Source organism: Stenella coeruleoalba, assembly GCF_951394435.1.
Source record: "Stenella coeruleoalba genome assembly, chromosome: 16".
In the NCBI taxonomy this organism is placed as follows: Eukaryota; Metazoa; Chordata; class Mammalia; order Artiodactyla; family Delphinidae; genus Stenella; species Stenella coeruleoalba.
This window is the reverse complement of record NC_137162.1, coordinates 14,396,029-14,421,117: the sequence shown is the minus strand read 5'-3', so window position 1 is coordinate 14,421,117 and position 25,089 is coordinate 14,396,029. Positions and strand designations below refer to the sequence as shown.

Below are 25,089 nucleotides of genomic sequence, written 5' to 3'. Positions count from 1 at the left end.
CACTGCCCACCTATCAGTCCAATTTCTGCTCGAGATCCCTGAAGGCTGGGAGAGTGTTTCCTCCATCTCAGCACCCCCAGGGACATGCTCCAGTTTCACTATCAGGACCTGGGACAGATCTCCAGATCACCAGATGAATGTTCTTCACATCATACCACTGCCTCCCTTGGGAAATTTATTGGAGTAAAGGTTACTGCCTGGGCCAGTGCTTGGGAGCATTCCAGGGCACCGGCTGCTAAAAGTGTTTCCTGAGGTTGCATGGATCATTTCCACAAGGTGTGGTGCCCACCACACCTGGAAGCCTTCTAAGAAAGTCACTTGCTTTTGCCTAAGCCCAACTACTCATGAAATGCACACTGTTAACAGACCCTTTGATTCTCCTTATGCTGTAAAGATAGGCCCGGCGGGGGGGGGGGGGGCCGATTTCCTGACCTTCTATTACCCAGTTTGTGGAATTTCCAGGCATACGAAGAGCTGCCCACCAAAGCCCCCAGATGGCTTGGGGAGCCCCAGAAAATCGTGGGCTGCCAGGACCTCCTTGCAGGCTGTTAGCAGAGAGGTCCACACAGCTTGGATGGCAGCCTTCTGTCTGGATGGCAGCCTTCTCTCTAGGCCCATTTGCCAGCATCCATCAGCTTCACCAGTTTTCAGAAATGCCCTCACTCACCAAGCTGACAATGAAAGACAGCATTCCCCAGAGGAGCAATGTGTTCCCTTACTGGGCTTGGCAGGGACCCGCAGCTCCTGGATATAAGGCCAAATCAATCTCCCAACAGGCCAGGGGTGGCTTTTGGCCACCAGAGAAGGCTGCCTCTCTCACAGGCCCTGATCTCCAAGGGGAGGTGGCACTGCAGCTGGGCTCCCTGGCTGGCTGCCCCAGGACTAATTGAAATGTCGCTTCAGAGGTCACAGCAGAGACATGAGGCCCTATCAGTGCATCCTCCCTGCCCTGGTGTGAGGCTGGCTTGAGTTCTCAAAACAGGAGGCTCAGGGAAAACTGGCCACATCAGTTACCCCAGGGTCTCGGCTGTTTAACCAGAGCCCTGGCCGTTGAACTGGGAGCTTCTTGGCCCTGGAGCCAGGACCAATGCGGAGAGCACCCCTGGTGGGACACCCCTTCCACCGGAAGCCCACATGCCCCCAAGAGGCCTTCATCTGAACCTTCATTGGCTTCTTCTACTTCTCTGTCCTGCCTCCCCTGCTCCCTTCCTAATTTCCTCAGGGAGCTCTTCCTGAAGGAATCATTTGCACACGCATTCTCATCTCAGAGTCTGCTGAACGCTAGCAGGACAGTAAAGGCTGGGCACCATTATTATTGTAACTATTATTGTGCCTTTCACAGTGTCTTACAGGACTGCATTGCCTTAGCTGATATCCGGGCATGGTCTCTGTGTACCTCCAGGAAAGCTGCAGTTTTGAGCCTTTGAAATTTATTTTCCTTTATTCTTTTTTTTTTTTTTTTTTGGCAGTGGAGGGGGTGGTGGTGGAGGAAGTACCATGGGGGAATTTCTCAGGGCCTTAGAACACTGGGTCAGCCAGCAGCAGCTATTCTGGGGTTTGACCACGCCCTCGACACAGGACCCCAAAATGACACCACAGGCATGAAAACCGCTGGCGCTAACTGGAGTGGCAGCAGGCACTCCTGTCCCGGTGACAGTCCCCAGGAAAGAGAGACACTGCTGAGGGTTCAAATGCAGTTAAAACAGTCCGGGACCACCTTGTCATTTTCCAAATCGGTTTGCATTTTACCAGTGATGAAATGTGACTCTCCACAACCCCCCGAGGAGCTAAGTGACAAGAGAAGAAAGCCACGTTACTTCACACAGAGGTGGTGGCGGTTCCTAATTACTGATGCAGCACTAAGCAAGGTCTTGCCAACAGCCAAATGAGCGGGGCACTTACAAAATGAGGGCACGTGGCACAGCTGATCGGTTTACACATGAGTCGGTGACACTACATCACGCTGAAAGGCCAGATTCTTTATCTATATAAGTCAAAGGGGAAAGGCTCTTTAAAAAAAAAATCCACACTTAAATGCCATATCGTTTCCCATCCAATTAACTCTGTACTCTGTATACAGACAGGAGAAAATGCTGAATGTTCATTTTAAGCGCCATGTATCATCTGCTTAATTAATCGCAAGTAAACTCCAATTTGCATTTCGGGTGAACAGAACATAAAAGAAATCAGATTTTCCCAGTAAATGAAAGTGTGGTATTTATAAGGAGTATGTCTTCCCCCTCAAAGAAACAGAACAATTTTTTTTTTTTTTTTTTTGTGGTATGCGAGCCTCTCACTGTTATGTCCTCTCCCGCTGCGGAGCACAGGCTCCGGACGTGCAGGCTCAGCGGCCATGGCTCACGGGCCCAGCCGCTCCGCGGCATGTGGGATCCTCCTGGACCGGGGCACGAACCCGCGTCCACTGCATCGGCAGGCACACTCCCAACCACTGCGCCACCAGGGAAGCCCGAAACAGAACAATTTTAACAGCAGTTCATGTCTCAAGCCCCTGTGAGCTATAAGCAAACTTCAAGTGCTTCTTCTGCTCACCAGCCAGGCTCAATCTAATGCCCCTTCAAGCTATTAACCCAAAAACTAGAGATGACCTGTTCATACAGGGTCACATCTCCGTTCTTTTCTCAAGAACCAGTAATGTTCCTGGGAGCTTTACCGTGAGAAGGTGCATTCAGATAACTGCTATTTAAATGATCAAAGCATTGCATTTCAATGGAAGATGAGGTTTCAAGGCAGCAAGGGTATAAAAAACAATGAGGGCAATACTTATATTAGTTTAAAAAAAGCACCAAGTATTCTAGAAAAAGACTTAACTCTTCCTGAATATAAATATTCTGTGAATATTTTGTATTTGCACATTATTTTTTCATTCAAAAATGCCCATTTGGGGTCATGAGGCCAGAACCCTGGTCCAGTGTTTGCCTGGCCAGCATTTCTGGAGAACTCAGGGAGTCCCCTGATGTCACCTGCCTGCGATTTTCTCCTCCGTACAATGAGTGAGCCGGACTAGGTGTTCAGTGAGGCCCCTCCAAGACTTCAGCCTTCTTCAAGGAGTTATATTCTAATTCCCCAGGCCTGAAAACTGCTATCTTATTTTCAATATTAATAAAGTCAATTAACATAATAACCTAGGAGTCAGTGGCTTGAAGAATCCAATGAAAGAGCTCCTCCAGAGGCGTTTTATCGGGCACAAGAACACAGGGATTGACTTTCCTGTAGCAGTTTTAGCTTTTGTGTTTTATTTAGGTTGGTACTAAAATATGTTTACCTTCTGTGAGCACACACCCGTGGAGGGGCTAGAGCAAAGCAGTCCACAACCTTGTCGGGCTAGGAGAGGGGGCAATTTGAAATCTCAGCATTTGTCCTATAAACTCTACGTGAAGGCTGTGCAGACTCTAAGGAGAATGGCAGCATTGAGTTAGCGTTTATCTCTGAGGCACTCAAAACACAGCCACACGTACGACATCATAAGGGTTCACAGCCAAGGCTAGAGACAGAGATGCCTTCCTTCACCCTCTGACCACATTACAAGTGTTTACTGAGCACTTACCATGTGATAAGTAAGCACTGGGTTACGCTCCAGATAGATATCTAGATGGTAGACGTCCCAGCCCTCTCAGATCTTATAAGCTGGTGGACCAGTCAGCCAATGAGAAGGAAACCATAAACCTATATATAATTACAAGCAGAATGGAAAAATCAGGGCAACAAGCAGAACATGGGGACCAAGAAGGGGAAAGGGAACCTCTTACAACAGGAATGGTTGGGGTGGGGGAGGCTTTTGAGGCAACACCATTTAAGCCAAAATCTGCAGACTGAGGGGTCCAGACATATGAAGAGACGCCCACGGGAGCTGAGGTCCAGAAGAACAAATACCAGCATCCCTGCTACAAAGGCTCCTGCCTATGATAAACAAGGATCCAAAAAGGTAGGCAACAGTGAAATAAGCCAGGCACAAAAATGACAAATACGGTGTGATTCCACGTGTACGAGGTACATAGAATTGTCAAATTCATGGAGACAGAAAGTAGAATGCTGGCTCTCAGGGGCTGGGGTAGGGGGGAATGAGGAGTTATTGTATGAGGGGTACAGAGTTTCAGTTTAGGAAGATGAAAAAGTGGTAGAGGTGGACAGTGGTGACGGCTGCACAACAATGTGAATATATTGAATGCCCCTGAACTGTACACACAAAAATGGTTAAAATGGTAAATTTTATGTTAGGCATATATTACCACAGTTACAAGAAAAAGACAGGTGGGCGAGCCATTGGGCATTTGCAATGCACCTAAGCACACTTCCTGGACCAGTTAATGAATCCACCTGCAGTCAGAGACTTGGTTCTGCCTCTTCACTGACTCACAGGTTCTGTGACGCAGGTTCTGAAATTCATTCATACAGCCATTCATTGATACTTCTTGAGTGAAACATCTCTTAGGCAAGAGAAATAAGGAAAGTAGGTTGAAAACCACTGACTTCCCCAATTTTATTCAACGCTTTGAGTTTCATTTTCTATTACAGCTTACAGTTCCAATTTTATCCAGTACAATGCTTTTTTTCTAAGTCAAAGACAGAATTTTCTATGAACTAGAGATATATAAAAGTTATCCAATTCTCCATTTATAGCACTCATCATTTTAGAAGGTCAAGACAAAAGCATTAGTCCAGAGGGTTTTTTTTAAGAACTTTTTTCCTGATGAAGGTGAAGATGGGCATAGCTCTCTAGGAGAAGACAAATGCCCCCCCCCCCCCCCAGGGAGGCATTTCAAACATAATGAGAGCCCCAGGCAAGGCAAAAAGAGAAACCAGAGCTCCGGAGGGCTCCCATGTGTCAACTGGGATGCAGCTGGGGGAAGCAGTCAGGAGTCAGGCCCAGAGCTGACAGAGAAATGAACACAACAGCAGGTTCCCATCCAGTAAGAGAAGAATTGTTCATTCTCTGTGAAGTACCCAGTGCCCACCACGACACACAGCAGGGGTACCCAAAACTTGATGGGTGTCTGAAATCAAACTTCTAGAACTTAATCGTCACCAGACTGCTCTTCTATCAACCTAGACAAAAGAGGTGAGCAGTACACCCCTCTTGTGCAAGTTCAAGAAGAGCAATGGGCTCCCAGGAGGCCAGGTCCACCCGGGGCCAATACTCCCAGACAGGAAGTGGGAGGAAGCCATTTCTCCCCACTGCGGGCTCTCTTCCTGCAGAGTGCTGCCTGGATCCCACCCCGTGCTCCACTTCCTATGTGGGAAAATGGCAGAATCTGTGTTTCATTCAATCCTTCCCCAGAAGTCTCAAAAATTCTTCCCCCAAACACAGAATCAGGATCTACCAATTCCCAAAAGCCATTTACAAGAGGTTCTGAAAGAGAAAAAAAGGCAAGGAGCTGGGACGGAAGGAAGAAAGAAGGAAGGAAGCTGGATCTGACTCTGCCTAAGGAAAAAAAAACACACAAAGCCTTTCCCTTCCTTCCCTTTGGGCCACCAATGTGCGTCATTTATTTGGTGACAAAGCTCTGAATGTTAATTGAATGCATTAAAGGTATAATAACACAGTCCAGAGAACTGTTCTGCTGTATTTTTAAACTTCCATGTGCCTGGCTACCTACAGCTGAACAAGAACAGGTAAAAGATTTCCCTGAAATAAAACACAAGGGAACTCGAGAAGGGGAGCAGGTACCTACCTGAGAGTTCGCCGGGCTCCCATGGAGAAAAGGGCAACTGCCTGGTGCAAGGCAGTTTGGTATCAATGCAATAATTTCTGGATAGCTGTCAGTGCTAAGGTTAAAAAACAATATTTGAAGGCTTCTATGATGACTGCCTACTGGGAAACATTTGTTGAAAATTGCTTTGCCTATCATTTAGTCAGCAAAAACCCCCCACAGGACTAGTTCTGCTAGAACTCTGTTGAGTGTGCATCTATAAATGATTCAAATTGTAAGCACATAAAGCCCCCATACAGGTAGATGTAATCACCATAAAAGCCTAGAGCCTCAGCTCTGTTCTTTTATATTCATAGGCTGTATAAATTTTCACCATGTGTCGCCAAATAAGAAGCATAATTATAAAGAAAGTATATTCTGAGTTTTAAATTCAACTTTCAAAAATGAAATCAGAATGACTTTTTTCGGCACAAGGCGATAAACTTTTCAGCAGCCACACGTATTCTAAACCATCCAGCATCCTACAGCCTGACTTAATTTTAATTGTTTCCACCTTGTAAGAAGGGCTAACTCACACACTGCCAGGGAAACATGACAAGGTTTTTACTAGACTGTCTCCTCCAAAAACAGTTGGCCCCTGTATCCACAGGTTCCACACCGTGGATTCAACCAACTGCGGGTCAAAAGTACTCAGAAAAAATGAAATAAAATTCCAGAAAAGTTCCCAAAAGTAAAACATAGCATTTACAACTATTTACATTGTATTAGGTATTAGAAATAACCTAGAGATAATTTAAAGTATATGGAAGGATGTGCGTAGGTTATATGCAAATACTGTCATTTTATATAAGGGGCCTGAGCACCCTCGAGTTCTGGTATCCAAGGGGAGGTCCTGGAACGGATCCTCTACGAATACGGAGGGGGGACTGTACTTGAAAACACGTTCAAATGAGCTGAAGCATTTAAAAGAAAAAGAAAGGCCTGGTATTTCAGCGATCAGGACAATGTGAACAAATCCAAGTTAGTTTGCAGTCACCAGGAGGTTAGGAGTTGTCTGGATAGCAGTGCAGAATTCAAATGAATCCTTTCTTTTGTTCCTCACCATGAGTTAAGGAGTAATTTCATTCCTTAGTGGTTTGGGGCTTTTTGCCTGCACTGATAAAAAAATAACCTTGTTTTGAGTGCCCTGCCCCGGACCAATTCCTCTTCCCCATGGGCCAGGAATATCTATCTTAATGCAAACAAATAAATTCTCATTCCTACCAGAGACTGGGAGTTGGGGTTTGCAGGTTGGGTGTCTTGAGGCCTCTCATCTAGAAAAGGAGCTGAGGTAGGCCTCTGCGTGCACCCCGGCCCCGGGGCCCCAGATGTTAGCGGTAGGTCTGCCCAGGAACCACCATTCAATTACCTGCCCTCGGCACCAGCACCAGCTCCTGAAAACTCTGCTAGGATGGTCCTCCCTGGGAGTCCCTACTTCCAGGGCATCCCAAGTCCGACCAACGCAATGGTCTAGTGAAGGGTAAGTGAATTGTCCAAAGCAAATACAGAGCTGGCTTTGTTTGGAGGCTGAATCTACAAAGAGTCAAACTGCAGCATCTGAGAATCCGAAGGAGCTGCCTAGTGCACCTTCACCCCAGGGGAAGACCCCTCTCTCAAAGCTGACAGGCTCTTGTCCACCCAGCCTCAGGCTGCGTGCATCCTCTTAGAAGCATGGCTTATAAAAACACAGCAAACTCCATATGAATGTGGCCGGGTCCTCCACAGTGCTGAAGATCCAAGGTGGCTGTCCCAGCAACCAGTTCTGGGCACCAAGAACAGTCAAGGAATAAGAGATGCTTCCTTTCATTCCCAGCCAAGCCTGGAGAAACAGAGGCAGTCCCAGGGGAGTGTTAGAAAGTACGCTTTCTATCTTTACGTTTTCTTTTAAGTGGTCAAGTGAAGGCAGAAACAGCTGCCGCCTAGGAATCAAATCCTACACCCTTTTTACAACTCCGCCCCCTCCATCTCTGCACAGCTCCCCTCCACACACACAGCCAACCCCCGTGACAAAGAGCCGTTCTTCCATCAAGCTGGGAAACCATATTCACCAGGCTAATTTTCAGAAGTTACTAAAGTGGCCTAGAAAAATGGAAGCCAAGGAGCATCAAGATTACGAAATAAAAATAGATTTTTTTTTTTATTACCAAGGCATTTTAAGAGCAATTATGTTGCTGCAGTCATAACAGCCACTTGTGCAAACAGCAGGTTTAGAAAGTACAAAAGACTCCTGCTACCTCCACACCCACTCCAGGGGCTATTAAAATCTGGGGAGGGGCAGGAAACAGAAAGGATTTTTAAGACTTTGGGGTTTTTTGAGTTGATTCCTAAAAATCTATTAACATATTCTTTACCATTCAAAGGAAATTAAAACCAAATACACTTTGGGGAGAGGAGGTGGAAAAAAACAATATTTTGGGGATAAAAGATAAAGGGCTTCGTTAAGTTCCAAGTTCATGGAAATGTCACCAATCCCTCACCATCAATTACATCTGTTTTGTATTTTCCGATGTAGGCAGCAGAGAAGGACCGGTCTCCTAAGAGACACAAATCCTGTCTTTGTTGGGAAAATTCTGTGCTCTGCTACCTGAGAAGACAGGCAGAGGGATGCAGACAGTCTCTAAGCCAAGCCTAGTGGGGGTCCTCTTGCATTCGGACCTGCTTCCAGGTAGCCCTCCCCCACGTCCATTTACCTGTGCCGGCCCTGTCCCAAAGCCAACCAGAGTCAACAATCTCTGAAAAGGAAGCTCATTATAAACTCTTAAATGAGAAGCCTTAGGATGGCGAACGAGTTACTAATAATTTTCTGTCTCTCAACCTGCTGTATATGCAGAAATTAGTTTCTAAATATTCCCATGAATTTATTTTACTATTTACAAGTTAGGTCTGTTAGGTAAATCGATGTTGCCAAAGTTGACTGATAAATGAGAATAGAAAATCTAAAACTAACCACATGAATTCTTTCCCACCAGAAGGTCAAGAAAACAAAGCCATCTCCAGTGAATCATTCCTGACCCAGCTCACCTTTCTGGGTCAACTTTAAACTACCCCTCACTTCGGATGAACCCAGTAGACACTCTATGCTTTCTAATTTATCTTGAAGAAATCGAAAGGGAGTTTAAAAGGTTAATTAAAATTTCTAGTATAGCTCTTGTCCATATCTAACTAAGTACACAATATTTAGCTGGATCCAGGACCAGTTTCCTGAATAATTAAGTATTCTGGTTAACAGAGAATTACCCTATATCCATGGATTACCAATGCTCAACAATTAGAACAGAAACAAAACCACTGAGAAACTCTTTTTTTTATGACCAACCTTTAACCTACTGATTGACACACAGCAGAGCATCAATAATTTTTTGCTATATGAATGAATTAAGAAGATACTCCAACACTTAGGAGCCCTTCTGAGACACTGGTAAGCTCACTTCATCACTCTATCGATATCTTCATCTTCATTCCCTCAACAGATTGAGAACCGTCTCTGAAACTTCTGACTCATTATGTCTGCTGACCAAATACCTGCTGTGCAGGCAAAGGAGAGCAGGGGTCAGCAAACTCTTTCTGTAAAGGGCCGGATAATAAATGTTTTCAGTCTGCAGACCATATAGTCTTTGTGGAAACCATTCAACTGCCACTATGGCGCAAAAGCAGCCATAAACAACATTTAAATGAAGGGCCTCGGCTGGGTTCCAATATAACTTTATTTACAAATATAGGCAGCCAGCCAGCAGCCACGGTTTGTTAACCCCTGCACTAAAATCATGTTTTTGTTTCCTTCTTGGCCAAGTTTAGAAAGCTCATCTCCCACTGAGCCTTCTTTAGTGCCTTCTGAGAGAACTCCTTCTCTATTTTAAATCGATTTACTGATTTAGTTCTATCTTTTTTTGGTTATACTTCCACAGCCAAGTTTAGAAAAAACATCCCCCATTGAGTCTTCCTTAGTGCCTTCTAGGAGAACTTTTTCTCTACTTTAAATTGACCTACTGATTTGGTTCTATCTTTTTTGTCATACTTCCATATGGTCAAAGTGAGACACATGGCACGCCAGGCAGGGTGCTGATTCTGTGTCTTTCAAACTGATAGCCTTTAAATAGTTGCTCAGTATTCTTGCAGAAGGCAAACTAAGTGCTGTCTCAGGGAAGGGTAACAAGGACCATCAGTGGGGCACTCATATTCCCCTACCTAGTTCCAAGCAATTCTGCTTAGACTCAAACTTGCCAACACTAGGCAGTGAAACCTACGCCTCACCAAGGAAGGGGCTCCTTTAGGGCTCCACTTCTTATCACAGACTACTTATCAAACAACCTTTTCCATATACAGCCCATGCTCTTTTTAAGAAGCCGTATTTGATGATGTTTTAGCACCCTCACCCCTGCGTAGATGGGTGCAAATGTCTACAAAGTCCTTTTTACCATGTGCATCATAACATATTCGCAAGTTTCAAGGATTTGGACGCACAGATCTTTGGTGGGCCACTGTTCTGTCTACCATCCTATCTTTAAAGTCTAAGAGAATGAGGAAAGTAGAGACAAAGAGACAGGCATTAGTTTCTGAAGGAGAGCTGTGCTGCCCGCTGAGCTGTTCCCCACTGGGAATCCTCACCAGACACAAAGAAGGGCAAGGACCAGCACGCTTAGCTTAGAAACCTTTTGAATAAGGCTTCGAAATCTCCCTGAAAATTCGGATCGACTTTTCAGAAAGCTTCATACCACTATTTCAAACAAGAAGCAAGTTCACAGAAATGTCACAGTCCTAAGCTGCTCCAAAACCCACGACAGTCTCAGGGTGATTAACACTTAGTCCAGAGTGAGATGAAATACACGTGCCAGCCTCAGCTCACCATGCCCCTGGGGATGCCATGATGGAGGAGAGGCCTAAAAGCTAGTTAAGAAGGAAAGATCCAAATTGGGGGGCGGGGCAGGGGGGAGATAAACAAGGTAAACAGTTTAGAGTATCAAAGCAGAAGCGGTTGACGTCATCATTTCTCAGAATAATAGACTATACAGGATGAGTCTTCAAGATGATGTCTAATCCCCTCATCTTATAGATGAGAAAATTCAAGCAGCAAAACTAACTTTCGTGATATCACACAGTAGTTAGGTATGGCGCCCCAAAAAGTCCCCAAGTCCCCTCAATGCCAGTCTACTATGACGTGAATTTTCTACTTTGTATCTATACTTTTTCTAGATTATAGAGCAACCACACTTTGGTGGCCATAAGAAAACATAAGACAAGAATTTAATATACCGTTGATCCACTCAAATACATAAGCCATGACCATACAGCCAGGGGCCTCCTTGAACAGAACAGAATGCTGACATGTACCCTCAGAGTGGCCACATGTGTAAACATTTTTCTAAATGCTATAGAAAATTATTTTTCAGAATAAGGCTCACCGTAAGGCTATTAGTCATCCATTCACCCATCCACTCATTCAAACATCCATTAAATACCGACTGTGTGTGAGGCCTGGTGATAAAAAGATGACTAAGATAGATCCCACCAACAAGAAGCCTGTAGTCTAGTGGGGGCGGACAGGAAAACCATTCTGCTAACCCTAACACTACATCCTATTTCAGACCCAGACTGGCAATACCACACCTGATGATTTGCTCACTTTATTTAGCAAAATGAACTTTGAATGACCTTGAACTTATTTCCAAAAGCCAGAGTCATCCTCATATAACCAGCACATGCACTAGGAAAGGATATTAGAAAACCTATACTCTATATACTATTCTTTTTCTTAAGAACCAAGTTTTATTTATTTACAAAAAAAAAGAGAAAAAGTTGGAGTAAGGGGCAAGACAAGCTTTACACCAAAGTCCTACAACGTAACTCCCTTTGTTTCAAAAGTGTAAAAAATGTGGGCTTCCCTGGTGGTGCAGTGGTTAAGAGTCCGCCTGCCGATGCAGGGGACGTGGGTTCGTGCCCCAGTCCAGGAAGATCCTACATGCCGCAGAGCGGCTGGGCCCGTGAGCCATGGCCGCTAGGCCTGCGCGTCCAGAGCCTGTGCTCTGCAACGGGAGAGGCCACAACAGTGAGAGGCCCGCGTACCGCAAAAAAAAAAAAAAAAAAGAATGACCAGTCATTGAATTTAGGGCCCACTCTAAATCAAGGAACATTTCATCTCAAGATCCTTCACTAACAGTATTTCCAAATGAGGTCCCATCCTGAGGTTCCGGGGGTCATGAATTTCAGAAGCATTCTATTCAACCCATTCCCCATTTTGCACAAGTGCTGTAAGGAAATAAATGAGGCAATGGGCAAAGTGTCTAGAGGTAAATCTTCAGCAAAGATGGCCAGGGAAGGCACCTCTGAGGAGGGGATTGCCTAACTCTAAGAGTAGCCCGCTACAGGAGGAACGTTCCGGGGTCCAAGTGTCCAAATGGAGGCCTGAGGAGGCGACTGAGCTGATGTGAGAACTGAAGGTGGTAAAAGATCTCAAGAACTACGATGCATTACCTCCCTTCCCCAGAGAGCTCGAAGGACTGAACTTATAATCCCCTCACCAAAGAGAGTGGGTGGTCCAAGCTCAGGAAGCCCCAAACCACAGCCAGCCTCCCTTCCGAGAGCACATTAATTTATACGCCTCTCTCCCCACCTCCCCTTGCGATGCAGGTGGTTTCCTGATGCAGGATATTAACTTTCAGCTGCTGGAGGTCCCTAACCTCCATGCTGGCCTAAAAGGTTTCGTCAGGTTTGGATAAGCCTCAGATAAGGAGCTGAACTTTCGCAGGCTTATAAGAACTGCACCTCCAATCCTTCAGAGATTCGCTCATCACTAGCCTTAATCCATCTCAAATAAATTCTGTGCATACAGACGTGGTTTCCCACCATGGCTGTTTCACAAGGAAAAAGAACAGCTTTGTCTGTTCTGCAAAAGCCTCCTCTGTTTACACTATGCCCATGGATTTAATTTCCGAGATTTACATTTTAATTCTTTAAGATATTCAGGAGAGGGGCTTCCCTGGTGGCACAGTGGTTGAGAGTCTGCCTGCCGATGCAGGGGACACGGGTTCATGCCCCGGTCCGGGAGGATCCCACATGCCACGGAGCGGCTGGGCCCGTGAGTCATGGCTGCTGAGCCTGCGTGTCCGGAGCCTGTGCTCCGCAACGGGAGAGGCCACAATAGTCAGAGGACCGCGTACCGCAAAAAAAAAAAAAAAAAAAAAAAGAATTCAGACTAAGTCCAATTGTGTGAATTCAGACTCTATCCTTTACTAGATGGGAGACCCTCTGCAAAGTAAAACTAGGTAAGCTTTATGAATCTATTTCAGCATCTGAAAAATGGGGATAAAAATGGAGACAATCGGTATGTGAAACTCAAAGGGTTATTTTGGGGAAGAAGGGAGTTAAAGTATGTGCCTGGCACACTGTACTTAAGTAAGCAGAGGCCATCTTTATCCTCTGCCACCCAACACACAGCACTTTTATCGTGTGCACAGTGCATGCTATTTCTCTGCTCAAAAAGTTACAATGGCTTCCCTGTGCTTCCTAGAACAAGTCTAAATTTTGCTGCCTAGATGTTAAAATAACCAAGAAAACCATTGTTCAAGCTATCTAAAATATCAAGCTGGTTTTTTTTATGGATTGGAATTCCATCAACTCAGGGGCATAACTAATTCACTGTAAAGATCAACAACACTGATTGGTCATCCTTAAATAGCAAAAGGAGTAATAGAATGAATAATAAAAAATGGGATAACTCAATAACAATACTATGCATGTGATAGACCAAATCTTTTCAGTCACACTGGGAGTGTTGGGGGCACAAGAAGACAAAGCTGTTTTGGCTATGGACAGGCTGTGAAGGATCCATAGCTGGTCCCATCCGATCCCAACCTTGAGCCTGGAGGGTTCACTGCCCTCTCGAAATTCCATAAACGCAACACCATGCTTGTCTTTGTCTCCACCTCCATTCAGACTGTCCTCTCTCCAAGCCACCCACCCACAGGCCTACCCTGGTCCTGCCCACTCAGGCCTTCTACCTCCTTCAAAACCATCTCCAGCCCCACTCTTTCAGCAGTTCTGCCCCTTTCCCAGGGACCCCCGTCCTCTACGACTTCCTCCAGCACTGGGAAAGGACAGAGCCCACCAGCCCACAGACTGACTGGCTGTGAGTTTCTAGTGAAGCCGTCAGCATTTGGAGGTAGGAACAGTGTCTGCTAAATATCCCATGTTCCGGCTCATACCCGCACAGACAGAAGCTGGTAAATGTCTGCTGATTCATTCTAAGTCCAAATACCGCCCCCTCAAAAAACAAATAAATAAATAGTGGTGAAGGAAGAGAATGGAAAAAGACTGTTGGACTCACGGACGGGAAAATGATTTGGCTTGGCTGTCAACATGACCAGCTGCTACACTGCCAACATCCCTCTCAACTTTATTAAAGAACCTAGGGCTTCCCTGTGGCGCAGTGGTTGGGAATCTGCCTGCCAATGCAGGGGGCACGGGTTCGAGCCCTGGTCCGGGAAGATCCCGCGTGCCGCGGAGCAGCTAGGCCCGTGCGCCACAACTGATGAGCCTGCGCTCCGGAGTCTGTGAGCCACAATTCCTGAAGCCCGGGTACCTAGAGCCCGTGCTCTGAAACAAGAGAAGCCGCCGCAATGAGAAGCCCGAGCGCCACAGCGAACAGAAGCCCCCGCTCACCGCAACTAGAGAAGGCCTGCGCGCAGCAACGGAGACCCAACACTGCCAAAAATAAATAAATTAGATAATTAAAAAAAAAGAACCTAAACTGTCAAACATAAAAGAAGTCTGTGTACAGGCTCACACGTGCACATGCGTAGATGTGTGTGCACGCACGCACACCAGCGACACACAAAATACCGGTTCCTCTGAGCATTGTTGTTTTGTTCCACTGTCATTCGTCAAACATCTATCGAGCACCTACTCTGTGCTAAGCACTGCATCTGGTGCTAGGAGCTCAAATTAGAAGACACAATTCCTTCTGTCCCGGAGTGGGATGGGGAGGCTTAGACGGATCATTACGACAATGTGAGGGAAGCTCTGCCAGAGGCGGGAGGAGGCGATGGGTAACTCCAGAGTGGAGGGACGAATCCCCCACCGGCTGGGGTGGGAGTGAGTCAGGATCACCCAGCACAGGAGACTCCGGCTGAGTTTTACAGAGTGAGCAGAAGGGGCATCTCTAGGAGGGGGGCTGCGAGGGGAGCTGAAATCTCCACCATTTCCAGGTAAACTGTCATCACAGTGGCTGTACACACTGTCCTAACAAGACAGCAGAGGACCGCGTGGAAACGAGAGTCTGCTTCTCACACACACACTGGAAGCATTAGCATCAGGCTGAAGACCTACAGCACCCACTATGGTGGCAGAACCTGGGGACCCCCCTGAGGCCAGGGTGCAGAACAGAACAAGGGTTGCTGAAAAGAGGAGAAAGCATTCCAAATAAAGCAATCAGTTGATCCAAAGGCACAGAGGTGTGGACGAGCATTTTTAAGACTCGGGATCAATCGGGTAGAGCCTTCTGGGGATAAACAGGACGAGATGGGGGAGGGATGCCAGAAATTAAGGTGAGCATGGCTTGAGGAGGCCTGGCCTAGTGTCTCCTAGAAGAAAGCAGCATGTCAATGAGCGTCCACATCCAGCCATCACTGTGAGAACGCGTTGCCAAACCTATTGTCAAGTATAAAGAACACATTTCTATCAACTGGCAAAATGCTTCCCAAAAGATTGCTTCAGCTAAGATCAAAAAATTTGAATGAATCAGCTAGGATTGTTTGTAATGTTCTCTGGCTTCCAGCAAGCCAAGCTCCAGAGAGGATGGAAATGGAGTTCCCTAACATCATGGGGTTCAAGAGCCCCATCCCTGACTGCTGGGCTAGAGGGGACCAAGTGCACCACAGGTAGCAGAGGACATGGGCAAATGGGCACCACCTGTCTCCACAGGTGCTCCCATCAGCGGGCCTGATGAACGCAGCTGTCACAGGCAGGCCTCCAAGTCAGAACATCCCCTCTGCCTGGAGGGGAGAGTGTACCAGCCTGGGCATCTGGAAAGGGGCGTCAGAGAGAGAAAGCTGGGGAAAACTGGCAGGTGGGTGACAGTCCAAAGAGACAAACGCGCTCGGCCTCTCATGCTCCCACCTGCCTAAGCTGGAAACACTCACAGCCTCATAATCTGTCTCCAGGACAAACTCGGTGACTTAAACGATGGTCTGTCTTGGACTCCAGTGAGCAGCACTCAATCTAAGGAAGGTGCAGGGAGCTTAAGCACTCAACAGCTGGGATATTATAAATACACCAGTTGCCTTCTCCCTAGCCTGCCCAGGCTATGGAGGAAGTACAAATGCCTTCGCTCAGAAACAAGGCACTATGCAATCTGCTTGAGATAAGGCAAACCCACTTAGAAGCTTCTGGAGCTAGAACTGGCTGAGCAGTCATGAGAGCAAGCCTAGGTGTGACGTGTAGGCAGAGGAGCACTGCGATGGACCGAATGTCTGTGTCCTCCCAGCATGCATATGTTGAAATCACATCCCCCAACACGATGCTATTAGGAGGCGAGGGCCTCCGGGAAATGATTATATCATGAGGGTAGAGCCGCCATGTGGGATGAGTACCCTTATAACAGGGACCCCAGAGCGATCCTTTCCCTCCTTCTGCCTCATGAGGACACAGAGAAAAGACAGCTTTCTATGGACCAGGAAACAGCCCTTAGCAGACGTGGAAACTCCCAGCACCTTGATCTTAGACTTGAAGGGTCCAGAACCATAAGAAATAAATGTTTGCTGTTTGACACCCCGCCCCACCCCCCTGTTTATGGTATTTTGTTATAGCAGCCAGAACTGACTAAGATAGGTACCTAATAAACTCACTCCTCTGCACCAGGTGGTTCTGTGGGGCCTGGTGTGGGTCAAGGATCTGTGACCGTGTTTCACCAGGAGTAGAAGAAAGTCCTCCAATGGGAGTAGAAGAAAGTCCTCCAATGGGAATCAAGACATTGTATTGCAAACCCTGAAGTCAGACTACCTGCGTTCAAACTCCTGGCTCAGGTGTCACACCTTGGGAGCGGGAAAGTACAGATAAGCAAGAGGAGGAGGCTAAGCTGATCTATGAGTTAATGGATAAGAGTTACAGACACCAGTAAGAACTCACACTTAATATAGATACAACTGGTTACATATAGAAATAGACATGCATATATACATGGGTTAGTATACACACACATATTTTTCCTTGCTCTGCCAGCTGAGAGGGCCTAAAAGAAATGACACCCCAATAACAACAAGCACACCTAGCACCCAGATGTTGGTTTCTAACATCATTCTCCAATAAAAGGAACCAGTGCTCCTTAAAGAAATGACAATCTAGGACAGAGGTGGGAAATATACAAGACGAACTTGGAGCATCTTACACAATAGTATCAGAAAGTATTGAGGAAGGGCTCAAAAAATAATTGACAAGGATATATCAAAGAGACACAAGGAGCCCACTGAAAGAAATCCTGATGGACAAGGCAAGAAAATAAAATTTGTATTGCTTTATAGCCCAAGGTATAGAATAAATATCATGAGTCCACACTGATCTAAATAAATGATTGAATAAATTAATAAATGAAGGATAAGGGCCAAATCTCCTTTGCAGAAAAGTAACTTACGTAGATACCCTCCCCTCAATGAGATGGAACATAACTCCGCACTCCTTAAGAGTAGGCTATGCACAGATTTCCTTCCAAAGAGTACAGTATGGAAAGGAGGGGGGAAAGTAACTTTGCAGTGGAGAAACTTGACAAACACGACTTCAGCCAAGTGTTAAAGATCAACATCGATAGTCATAGATCACGTTGACAGTAAATGCCTTTGATATGATGTCATGCAAATGGAGCTTTACCTCTGTGATCTTCCCCAAAACCCATAACCTCAGTCTAATCATGGGGAAAACATCATTCAAATTCCAAGAGAGGGGCATCTACAGTACAGACTCAAAATACCAGGACTCCTCAGAACTGTCAAGGTCATCAAAAACAAGGTAAGTCTTAGAAACTGTCACAGCCAAGAGGAGCCTAAGGAGACATGGCAACTAAATGTAATGTGGTGTCCTGGATGGGATCCCAGAAGAGGGAAAGGACATTAGGTAAAAACTAAGGGAATCTAAGTAAGCTATGGACTTTAGCTAATAATAATGGATCAATATTGGGTCATTAGTTGTAACAAATGAACCACACTAATGTAAGATGTTAGTAACAGGGGAAATGGGATGTGGGGTATATGGGAACTCTCTGTACTACCTTCACAATTTTTCCAAAAATCTATATCTGTTCTGTAGAATAAGGTCTTTCAACTAAAAAAACACCCAGGCTCTACCACTCACGAGTTATATAACCATCACTAGATGGATTCTACTCTGTGCCTCAGTTTTCTCATCTGTACGGTGGGATTATTGGTTATAATACCCACTTCATAAACTATGGGGGCAGATTCAATGAGACAGTGTGTGTAAAGCACCTGCCCCAATGTCTGGAATACAGGAGGTGCACAAATGTTGGCAACATCATTATCATCCTCATCACCCCTATAAAATAAAATTTAAAAAAGAAAAACTGTTCTTCTTATTCGTGACCATCTCAACAATAAAACTTTCCCCCTTTATTTATTTATTTATTTATTTTTTGCGGTATCCGGGCCTCTCACCGCCGCGGCCTCTCCCATTGCGGAGCATAGGCTCTGGACGCGCAGGCTCAGCGGCCACGGCTCACGGGCCCAGCCACTCCACGGCATGTGGGATCTTCCCGGACCGGGGCACGAACCTGTGTCCCCTGCATCGGCAGGCGGACTCTCAACCACTGCGCCACTAGGGAAGCCCTCCCCCTTTATTGATCTGGCAGTCTTGAAACTCAAGTACGTGGGAGGAGAGGCTCTGAAACTTCACCTGAAACTCATATCACGGGATTGGAGTGAGGACACTGAATCTGCTACAAGGAAAAGCCCACCCGAGGCCACCTGGCAGGGAACAGGCCACCCTGCACAGCCCATGCAGAATGTGATTATTTAAATATGCCTATCATTTTCCTACCACAAACACACAAAGTGAGTCAACATGAAATGAAATGGTAATGTTGTTCAGTTTGTTCCGGAAAGATGGATGCATTTCCTACATGACTTGGATATTCTACTGATTCTGGACAGAATGGGGGATGATATATATACACGGTAAAGATTAGCATATAGGAAGTGTGACCAGGGAACCAACCACTTTCCACCATAAAAAATGTTCATGCATTTTTCTCATTTACTAGTTAGCATCATATGACAACTTGGAGTTTTTCCCTGGAAGTGGTAACAACAGTTTTAATTTATTCACCCAAATCCCACACTCATAAAGCAAACAATATTTCATAATGTGTAACGTTACCAGGGGGACCGTAATTCATGGCTAAAGGATCAGAGCTTTATAACAGATGGGTTTTCTTTTTTTCTTTTTCTTTTTATTTATTTAGTTAGTTAGTTAGTTAGTTACTTTTGTCTGCATTGGGTCTTTGTTGCCACGCGCGGGCTTTCTCTAGTTGCTGTGAGCCGGGGCTACTCCTTGTTGCAGTGCGCGGGCTCCTCGTTGAGGTGGCTTCTCTTGTTGCAGAGCAAGGCTCTAGGTGCGGCGGGCTTCAGTAGTTGCGGCACACGGGCTCAGTAGTTGTGGTTCGTGGGTTTAGAGCACAGGCTCAGTAGTTGTGGTGCACAGGCTTAGTTGTTCCACAGCATGTGGGATCTTCCCGGACCATGTCCCCTGCAATGTCCCCTGCAATGGCCCCTGCAATGGCAGGAGGATTCTCAACCACCGAGCCACCAAGGAAGTTCCCAGATGGGTTTTCTGAAGTGGTTGGGGAAACCTAAGATCCAGCCCCAGCAGTTTGACCAATACATTTGAAATATGCAAAAGAGCTTAAGTCAAGCACATTATAAATGGCAGTGGTTGCTGTCACCACAAGCCCACCTCAACAATTAATGGGCTGGGCTGGGCTGCCAGAAAGCAAACTATGATTTATTGTTCTCTTCAGATTAGTAAAAGCAATGCTATCCAGTGTGAATTCCAGTATTAATCCACGTGGGAAAGAACTGATGTTTCCAAATGGCCATGAGAGTAGGTTACACTTCTGAAACCACATTTCTTTTCACCTTAATTCTCAGCCACTCAGAAATCTCTGCTTTTACCCAAGTTCTCTGGATAATACTCAAAACCTGCAGCATGGGACATTTTGTACTCTATTAACTCAAATCCACTTAAAACTGATCAAGATAGAGCATCAGCAGAAAGCCACGTTGGGTCAGGGATATCCCCAAGTCTCTCATTTTACAGATGGGAAAACTGAGGCTACAGGGCAAAGCAGCTGGCCCAAGTTCCTCAATAAAGGCAGCAACACTGCTGGGAGCAAAACTGGGATCTCCTAGGTATAGCAATATATATACATTAATGATGTATCAGTATATGTAATACAGATGATATACACTTCAGTATGTATTGGAGAAAAGTGGCTTTTTAAAATCTGAAGACACACAGAGGAATATTTTAATGATGAGCATAATTTTCCAGCCTTAAGTCATGGCACAAGACTCGACACATGCAGAAAGTGTGGCGCTCAGTAGAGGGGAGCTGGCTGGGAAGGGGGCCATCCGTTCCCACTGCCCAGGGGCACAGAGACCCACTAAGGGAGCAGCTAGGGTCTGTGGGCAGGGTCCCATCTCAGCCAGGCCTGAGCCTGCTCAGCAATCAGCCTTGGTCCTGGTTTTAACTTCTCACACATTCTGGTGCATTTTCACAGCAGCCGGTGTGGCGACTTTAAATGTAAATAAGACCAGGTGACTCTTCTGCTTAAAACCCACCACTGACTTCCTTCCTCTGATCCCGAGACTACACGCCTGCTCTCCTCTCCTCATTCATTTCATACAACTTCCTCTCTCACTCCAGCTTCCTTCTGATCCTGGAACACTGGGGTGTTCCTGCCCACCAGGCCACTCCCTTGCAAGTTCCGCAGCTGGTCCCCCAGATTCTCCAATAGCTCGTCTTCCTTGTCGTTCTCTGGCCACCCCATCTAAAACGGCCCTCCCAGCCTCTATCGCAACCACCATTATATTTTCTTCACTGCTTGTACCCCTCTTGGAATTTGCCTTGTTTATTAATTTGCATGCTTGGCATCGAATGTTCCCGAAGCTAGACTGTGAATTCCAAGAGCACAGGGGTCTTTGCCGTCTCGGTCACTCCTTTATCCTCAAGGCCTAGAAAGTGCCTGGCACACGGTTACTGGTTACAAAATAAACGAGCACACTATGTTTGAAAGGTATCAAAAAGTACTTGAGCTGGAAGAAACATTTCTCTAATAGCAAGATCCCAGCCCCGGGTGAGCACCGAGGAGGAGGGAAGGCTATGCCTCTCGGGCACAGAGTCTATAAGGGACTTCAGTTCACTGAGCAGAGAATCAACTCAATGGTGAAACCTTTACACGGTGCTCACTGATGCTCTCAAATGCCCAGCTGAGAGGTCGTGTTCTCAATTCCAAGCCACCCTCTTGGTTTCTGTTCGACTTCAGAATCAAGGCTAAGCCTATTGGTGAGCATTCAAAGGTGCTTCAGTAACTTCAAATGAGCTGTGTGTGCGTGTGTCTGTGTTTGTGGTCTTGACTTATTAAATAATCGGTACAGAAGTGCTCTAAAACTCGAGATTCTAGACACGTGTGCACGTACAGCATTTCCAATTGCATTTGACGTGGTGAAGAGCAATTCTGTGGCTCTTCAGAATTCCTGAGAGCCATCCAATGGCTCATGAGCTCTGTGGACAACAGAGAATGTGGGTCAATTAAGGCTCCTTGGAAACGTGGCCCTGGATCTCATACATACAGAAGGCCCAGCTGTGGGCCCACGGGTCCCTGACCGTCCGCATGCCCTGTGGTCTAACAGCCACAGCAAGGGGCAATTTACAGATGAAAGAACCTAGATGAGCTCGAAAATGGCACAGGGTAGAAATCCACTCCCACGTGCACACACCACAGATACAGCAGAGAAAGGCCCGGCAGTAGCTGCTGCGCTGTCACCTGCTGTAACAAGATTCATTTGTAGGGAAGTTAAAGATAACGCGATCCAGAGGAAAGAACTTCGGTTTCCTCTGAGAACGTCTGATGTTGTCAACTTGCAAGCCTGCTTCCCTCTTCTGCCCGCCCCGGTGCACGGCAGCCCAAACACGCAGGGACTCCTCTGGGCAAAGAGGCCTCAGTCACTCACCGCCAGAAGTACACATTACAAAGCAGCATCCCCAGGCTGCCCGTGAGTCCCTGGGCAGCAGGGCCTGGGTGCCCACAGCGTGGTCAGTCCAGAGCCCCTCAGAGCTGTCCTGTGTGGATGGGCTGCAGAACCGACCCTGTGGCTTCTGTTCATCTGAAGCCACACAGCTTTCTACTGTTTATTGCTAGCACAATTCATGGCCCCTCTGTTTCAAGTTAACGGCACAATTCTGGAACAAGAGTTTAACCCCAGAAGATGCTGTGCAGTCATGTTTCAGATTCTGTCTGTAAGACGCAACACCTTTGTTTTGGTCTGATGTTACTGTCACTGGCACATTTTTTTTAACATCTTTATTGGAGTATAATTGCTTTACAGTGTTGTGTTAGTTTCTGCTGTATAACAAAGTTCATCAGCTATACGCGTATGTATATCCCCATAACCCCTCCCTCTTGCGTCACCCACCCACCCTCCTTATCCCACCCGTCTAGGTCGCAAAGCACCGAGCTGATCTCCCTGTGCTACGCGGCTGCTTCCCACTAGCTATCTACTTTACATTTGGTAGCGTATATATGTCAGTGTTACTCTCTCACTTCGTCCCAGCTTACCCTTCCCCCTCCCCGTGTCCTCAAGTCCATTCTCTACATCTGCACTGGCACATTTTTACTGTCACGTTTTACTGAGCATTCATTTCACAGGCAGAATGGTCAGAAGCAAAGGTAAGGAGGGGGTACCAGCTGGCGATTCTTTGCCATCATTTTAGAGAACGTCTCTCTCCGTACAAAATGGTCCTGCAAGGCCAGAGCCATGTAAATAATTCACAAAAGCAAGTTCAGTTCTCCCCATCTGAAACCCTAGTAATATCTTATGAGGGAGCTGCCGCCCGCCATCTCACAGGGCCACGGGTAGCTAGCAGCTTCCGTCTCTGGAAGATGCTATTACGTCTCGATAGTCTGTGATTTGCAGATGATTATAACTTTTGCTCTGCATATCATTTTTCCTGACAGGCAAATCCCATCAATCGAATAGCATGACTGATTAAAAAGGAGGCAAACTTGACATAAGCAGTCTGATAAGCCGTTTTTCATACCGACTACAACAGCCGTGAACGCTCACGGTTGTGGGTAGAAAAGCCAGATTTGATACCAACCTTTTCTCTCCCCATCCTCCAGGGGCCTCGGCACACGTGCTCCAGCAAGACTTTCCTAACTCGAGCATTTTATGTATCAAAAGGAGAAATGCAATTCAGTGTTGGGGGTAGGGGCGCTTGCTCTAGTTCATTGAAAAAAATTGTCCTCCCAGAGCATCCCACTGAACTCCCAATCTGTCAGGGGAGAAAACGCACCGCAGCCAGTGACCTGACAGCAGCACGTGCGTTACACCCACAGTCACGGCACCTTCTCAATTTTGCTCATGGCTTCGTCTCTAGCCAAATGGAACTTATTACTTACGGCTTGTTGGGATTTATGAATTATTTATAAAAGTAGGTCTATGACTCCAGACTCTTAAAAGACAACACAAGTCCCCTCATTGTTACCCGCAACTGCGCTTCTATCAGAGAGAGCAGACCGACTTTCTCCATAACACGCTGCATGTTTAGGATGAAACAATCGTTGTGAAAATAGCCAGCCTGTTAAGATTTCTTTGGAAGCTATCTATGGGATGCCTGGATGTATTTTTAAACCGGTCTCTTTTATTCTAAGCCAGCCTGGGATTCAAGAAAGATGTGGCGGACGTGGGCGACAAACGTATTTCCCAACTTGAATATAAACAGGCAGGTCCTGCCACTTTCTCCTGGTGGTTTCAGGCTGCCATAAAGAAAGGGAAAGAGGCAGTTGCCCCTGAATGTGTATCTAGCAGGTTCAATAAGACCATGCCTGTGAGTCTTCCAGAGCACAGTGGCTGTGTATCCTGAGTGGGGACTAAAACACGCACTGGAAGACACAGTCTAGGTTACACTTTCCCTCTCCAGCTCCCCCACACATGTGAACGTGGCTGGCAAAACACCTAAGACAGTGCACACCCTCGCCAGGCTCTTCTCAGTCACTGGACCAACTGGAGGGGCTGTGAGGCGTCCCTGGGTTGAAGAGCAGAAAGCGACCAGCCAGCCATGGTCTGGGCCACACCTCCAGGTCAGCGACACTTTTGCTTGACAAAGAAAGCCCCAGGTGGAGGTGGCCTATGGGGGCCCTGACCAAGCTGCAGCTGGCCTTGATGCAGGAGCCCTGAGGGACAGGGGCCTCCACCCAATCCCCTCCAGAGACATGAGCTCCCACCACTCTCACAAGCCCACAGCAGCCCTGCCCTTGGAGAGGCACCCGGCCATGAGCCCCTCCCCAGTGGCTCTGTCCCAACTGTCCAGCCCCGACTCTTCCCCCAAGCAAGGTCCAGAGGAAGAAGCAGAGACTGGACAGTGGAGGCCCGGGAATGCTGATGACACTTCAGGCCGCCTCAGGCCATCATCCTCACAGTACCTCCTAAAGCTCCCATGATACGTCCACAGAAGAATGTAAAGCCCCACAACCCTCTGCACGCAGATGATACTCTCCCAAAAGAGCACAACCAAAGGAAAAGCAGGCAGGAGACAGTGGGCTTACCTTGCTGGAAAACATCTGCCAGGAGGAAGGAAAAACAGAGGCGGAGAGAGGGAGAGAAAAGCGAGAAAAATAAAATTAATAATAATGTTGAAAATGACAGTGATACTCATCATAGCTAACATACACTGACTATGCTAAACACTCCTGGTACAATATTCCCTCTACTCAGAGACAGTGGTTAAGAGCTTGAGCTCTGGAAGGCGGCTGCCTGGGTTTAAATTCTGGCTGCACACTTATTAACTCTGTGGCTTACAGTTCCCTAAACCACGAATAGATTTGTACTGCAAAGATTAAACAAATGATGTCCCATGTTTTAAAGGTTTAGATCGGTGCCCGGGACATAGTAAACATACAAAAGTTGCCAGTTATTATTCATGTTAATATTATTATTTTCACAACAATGCTATCAAGCAAGTTGTAATATATCCTCACTTTATAGATAGGTAAACTGAGCTTCTGGAAGGTTAAGTAACTCGTCCAAGGTCACAGGGGAATAAGCTCAGGATTGAACTCAAGTCAGTCTGATTCCCAAAACCATCATCTTACCCCCTACTACGC

General features: G+C 46.5%; 1 protein-coding gene across 6 annotated transcripts in view; it reads right to left on the bottom strand.

Moving 5' to 3' along the window:
* The window catches only part of GFRA1 (GDNF family receptor alpha 1), a 212,635-nt gene that overhangs the window by 130,232 nt on the left and 57,314 nt on the right, over positions 1-25,089 (bottom strand). For 5 of the 6 annotated variants that reach the window (XM_079899357.1, XM_079899359.1, XM_079899355.1 and 2 more), the window contains one exon: positions 24,532-24,546. The exons of the other annotated variant lie outside the window; for it this stretch is intronic. In XM_079899357.1, the coding sequence (XP_079755483.1) occupies positions 24,532-24,546 (15 nt within the window). The remainder of the gene's footprint in view (positions 1-24,531; positions 24,547-25,089) is intronic. 6 annotated transcript variants of the gene reach the window in all.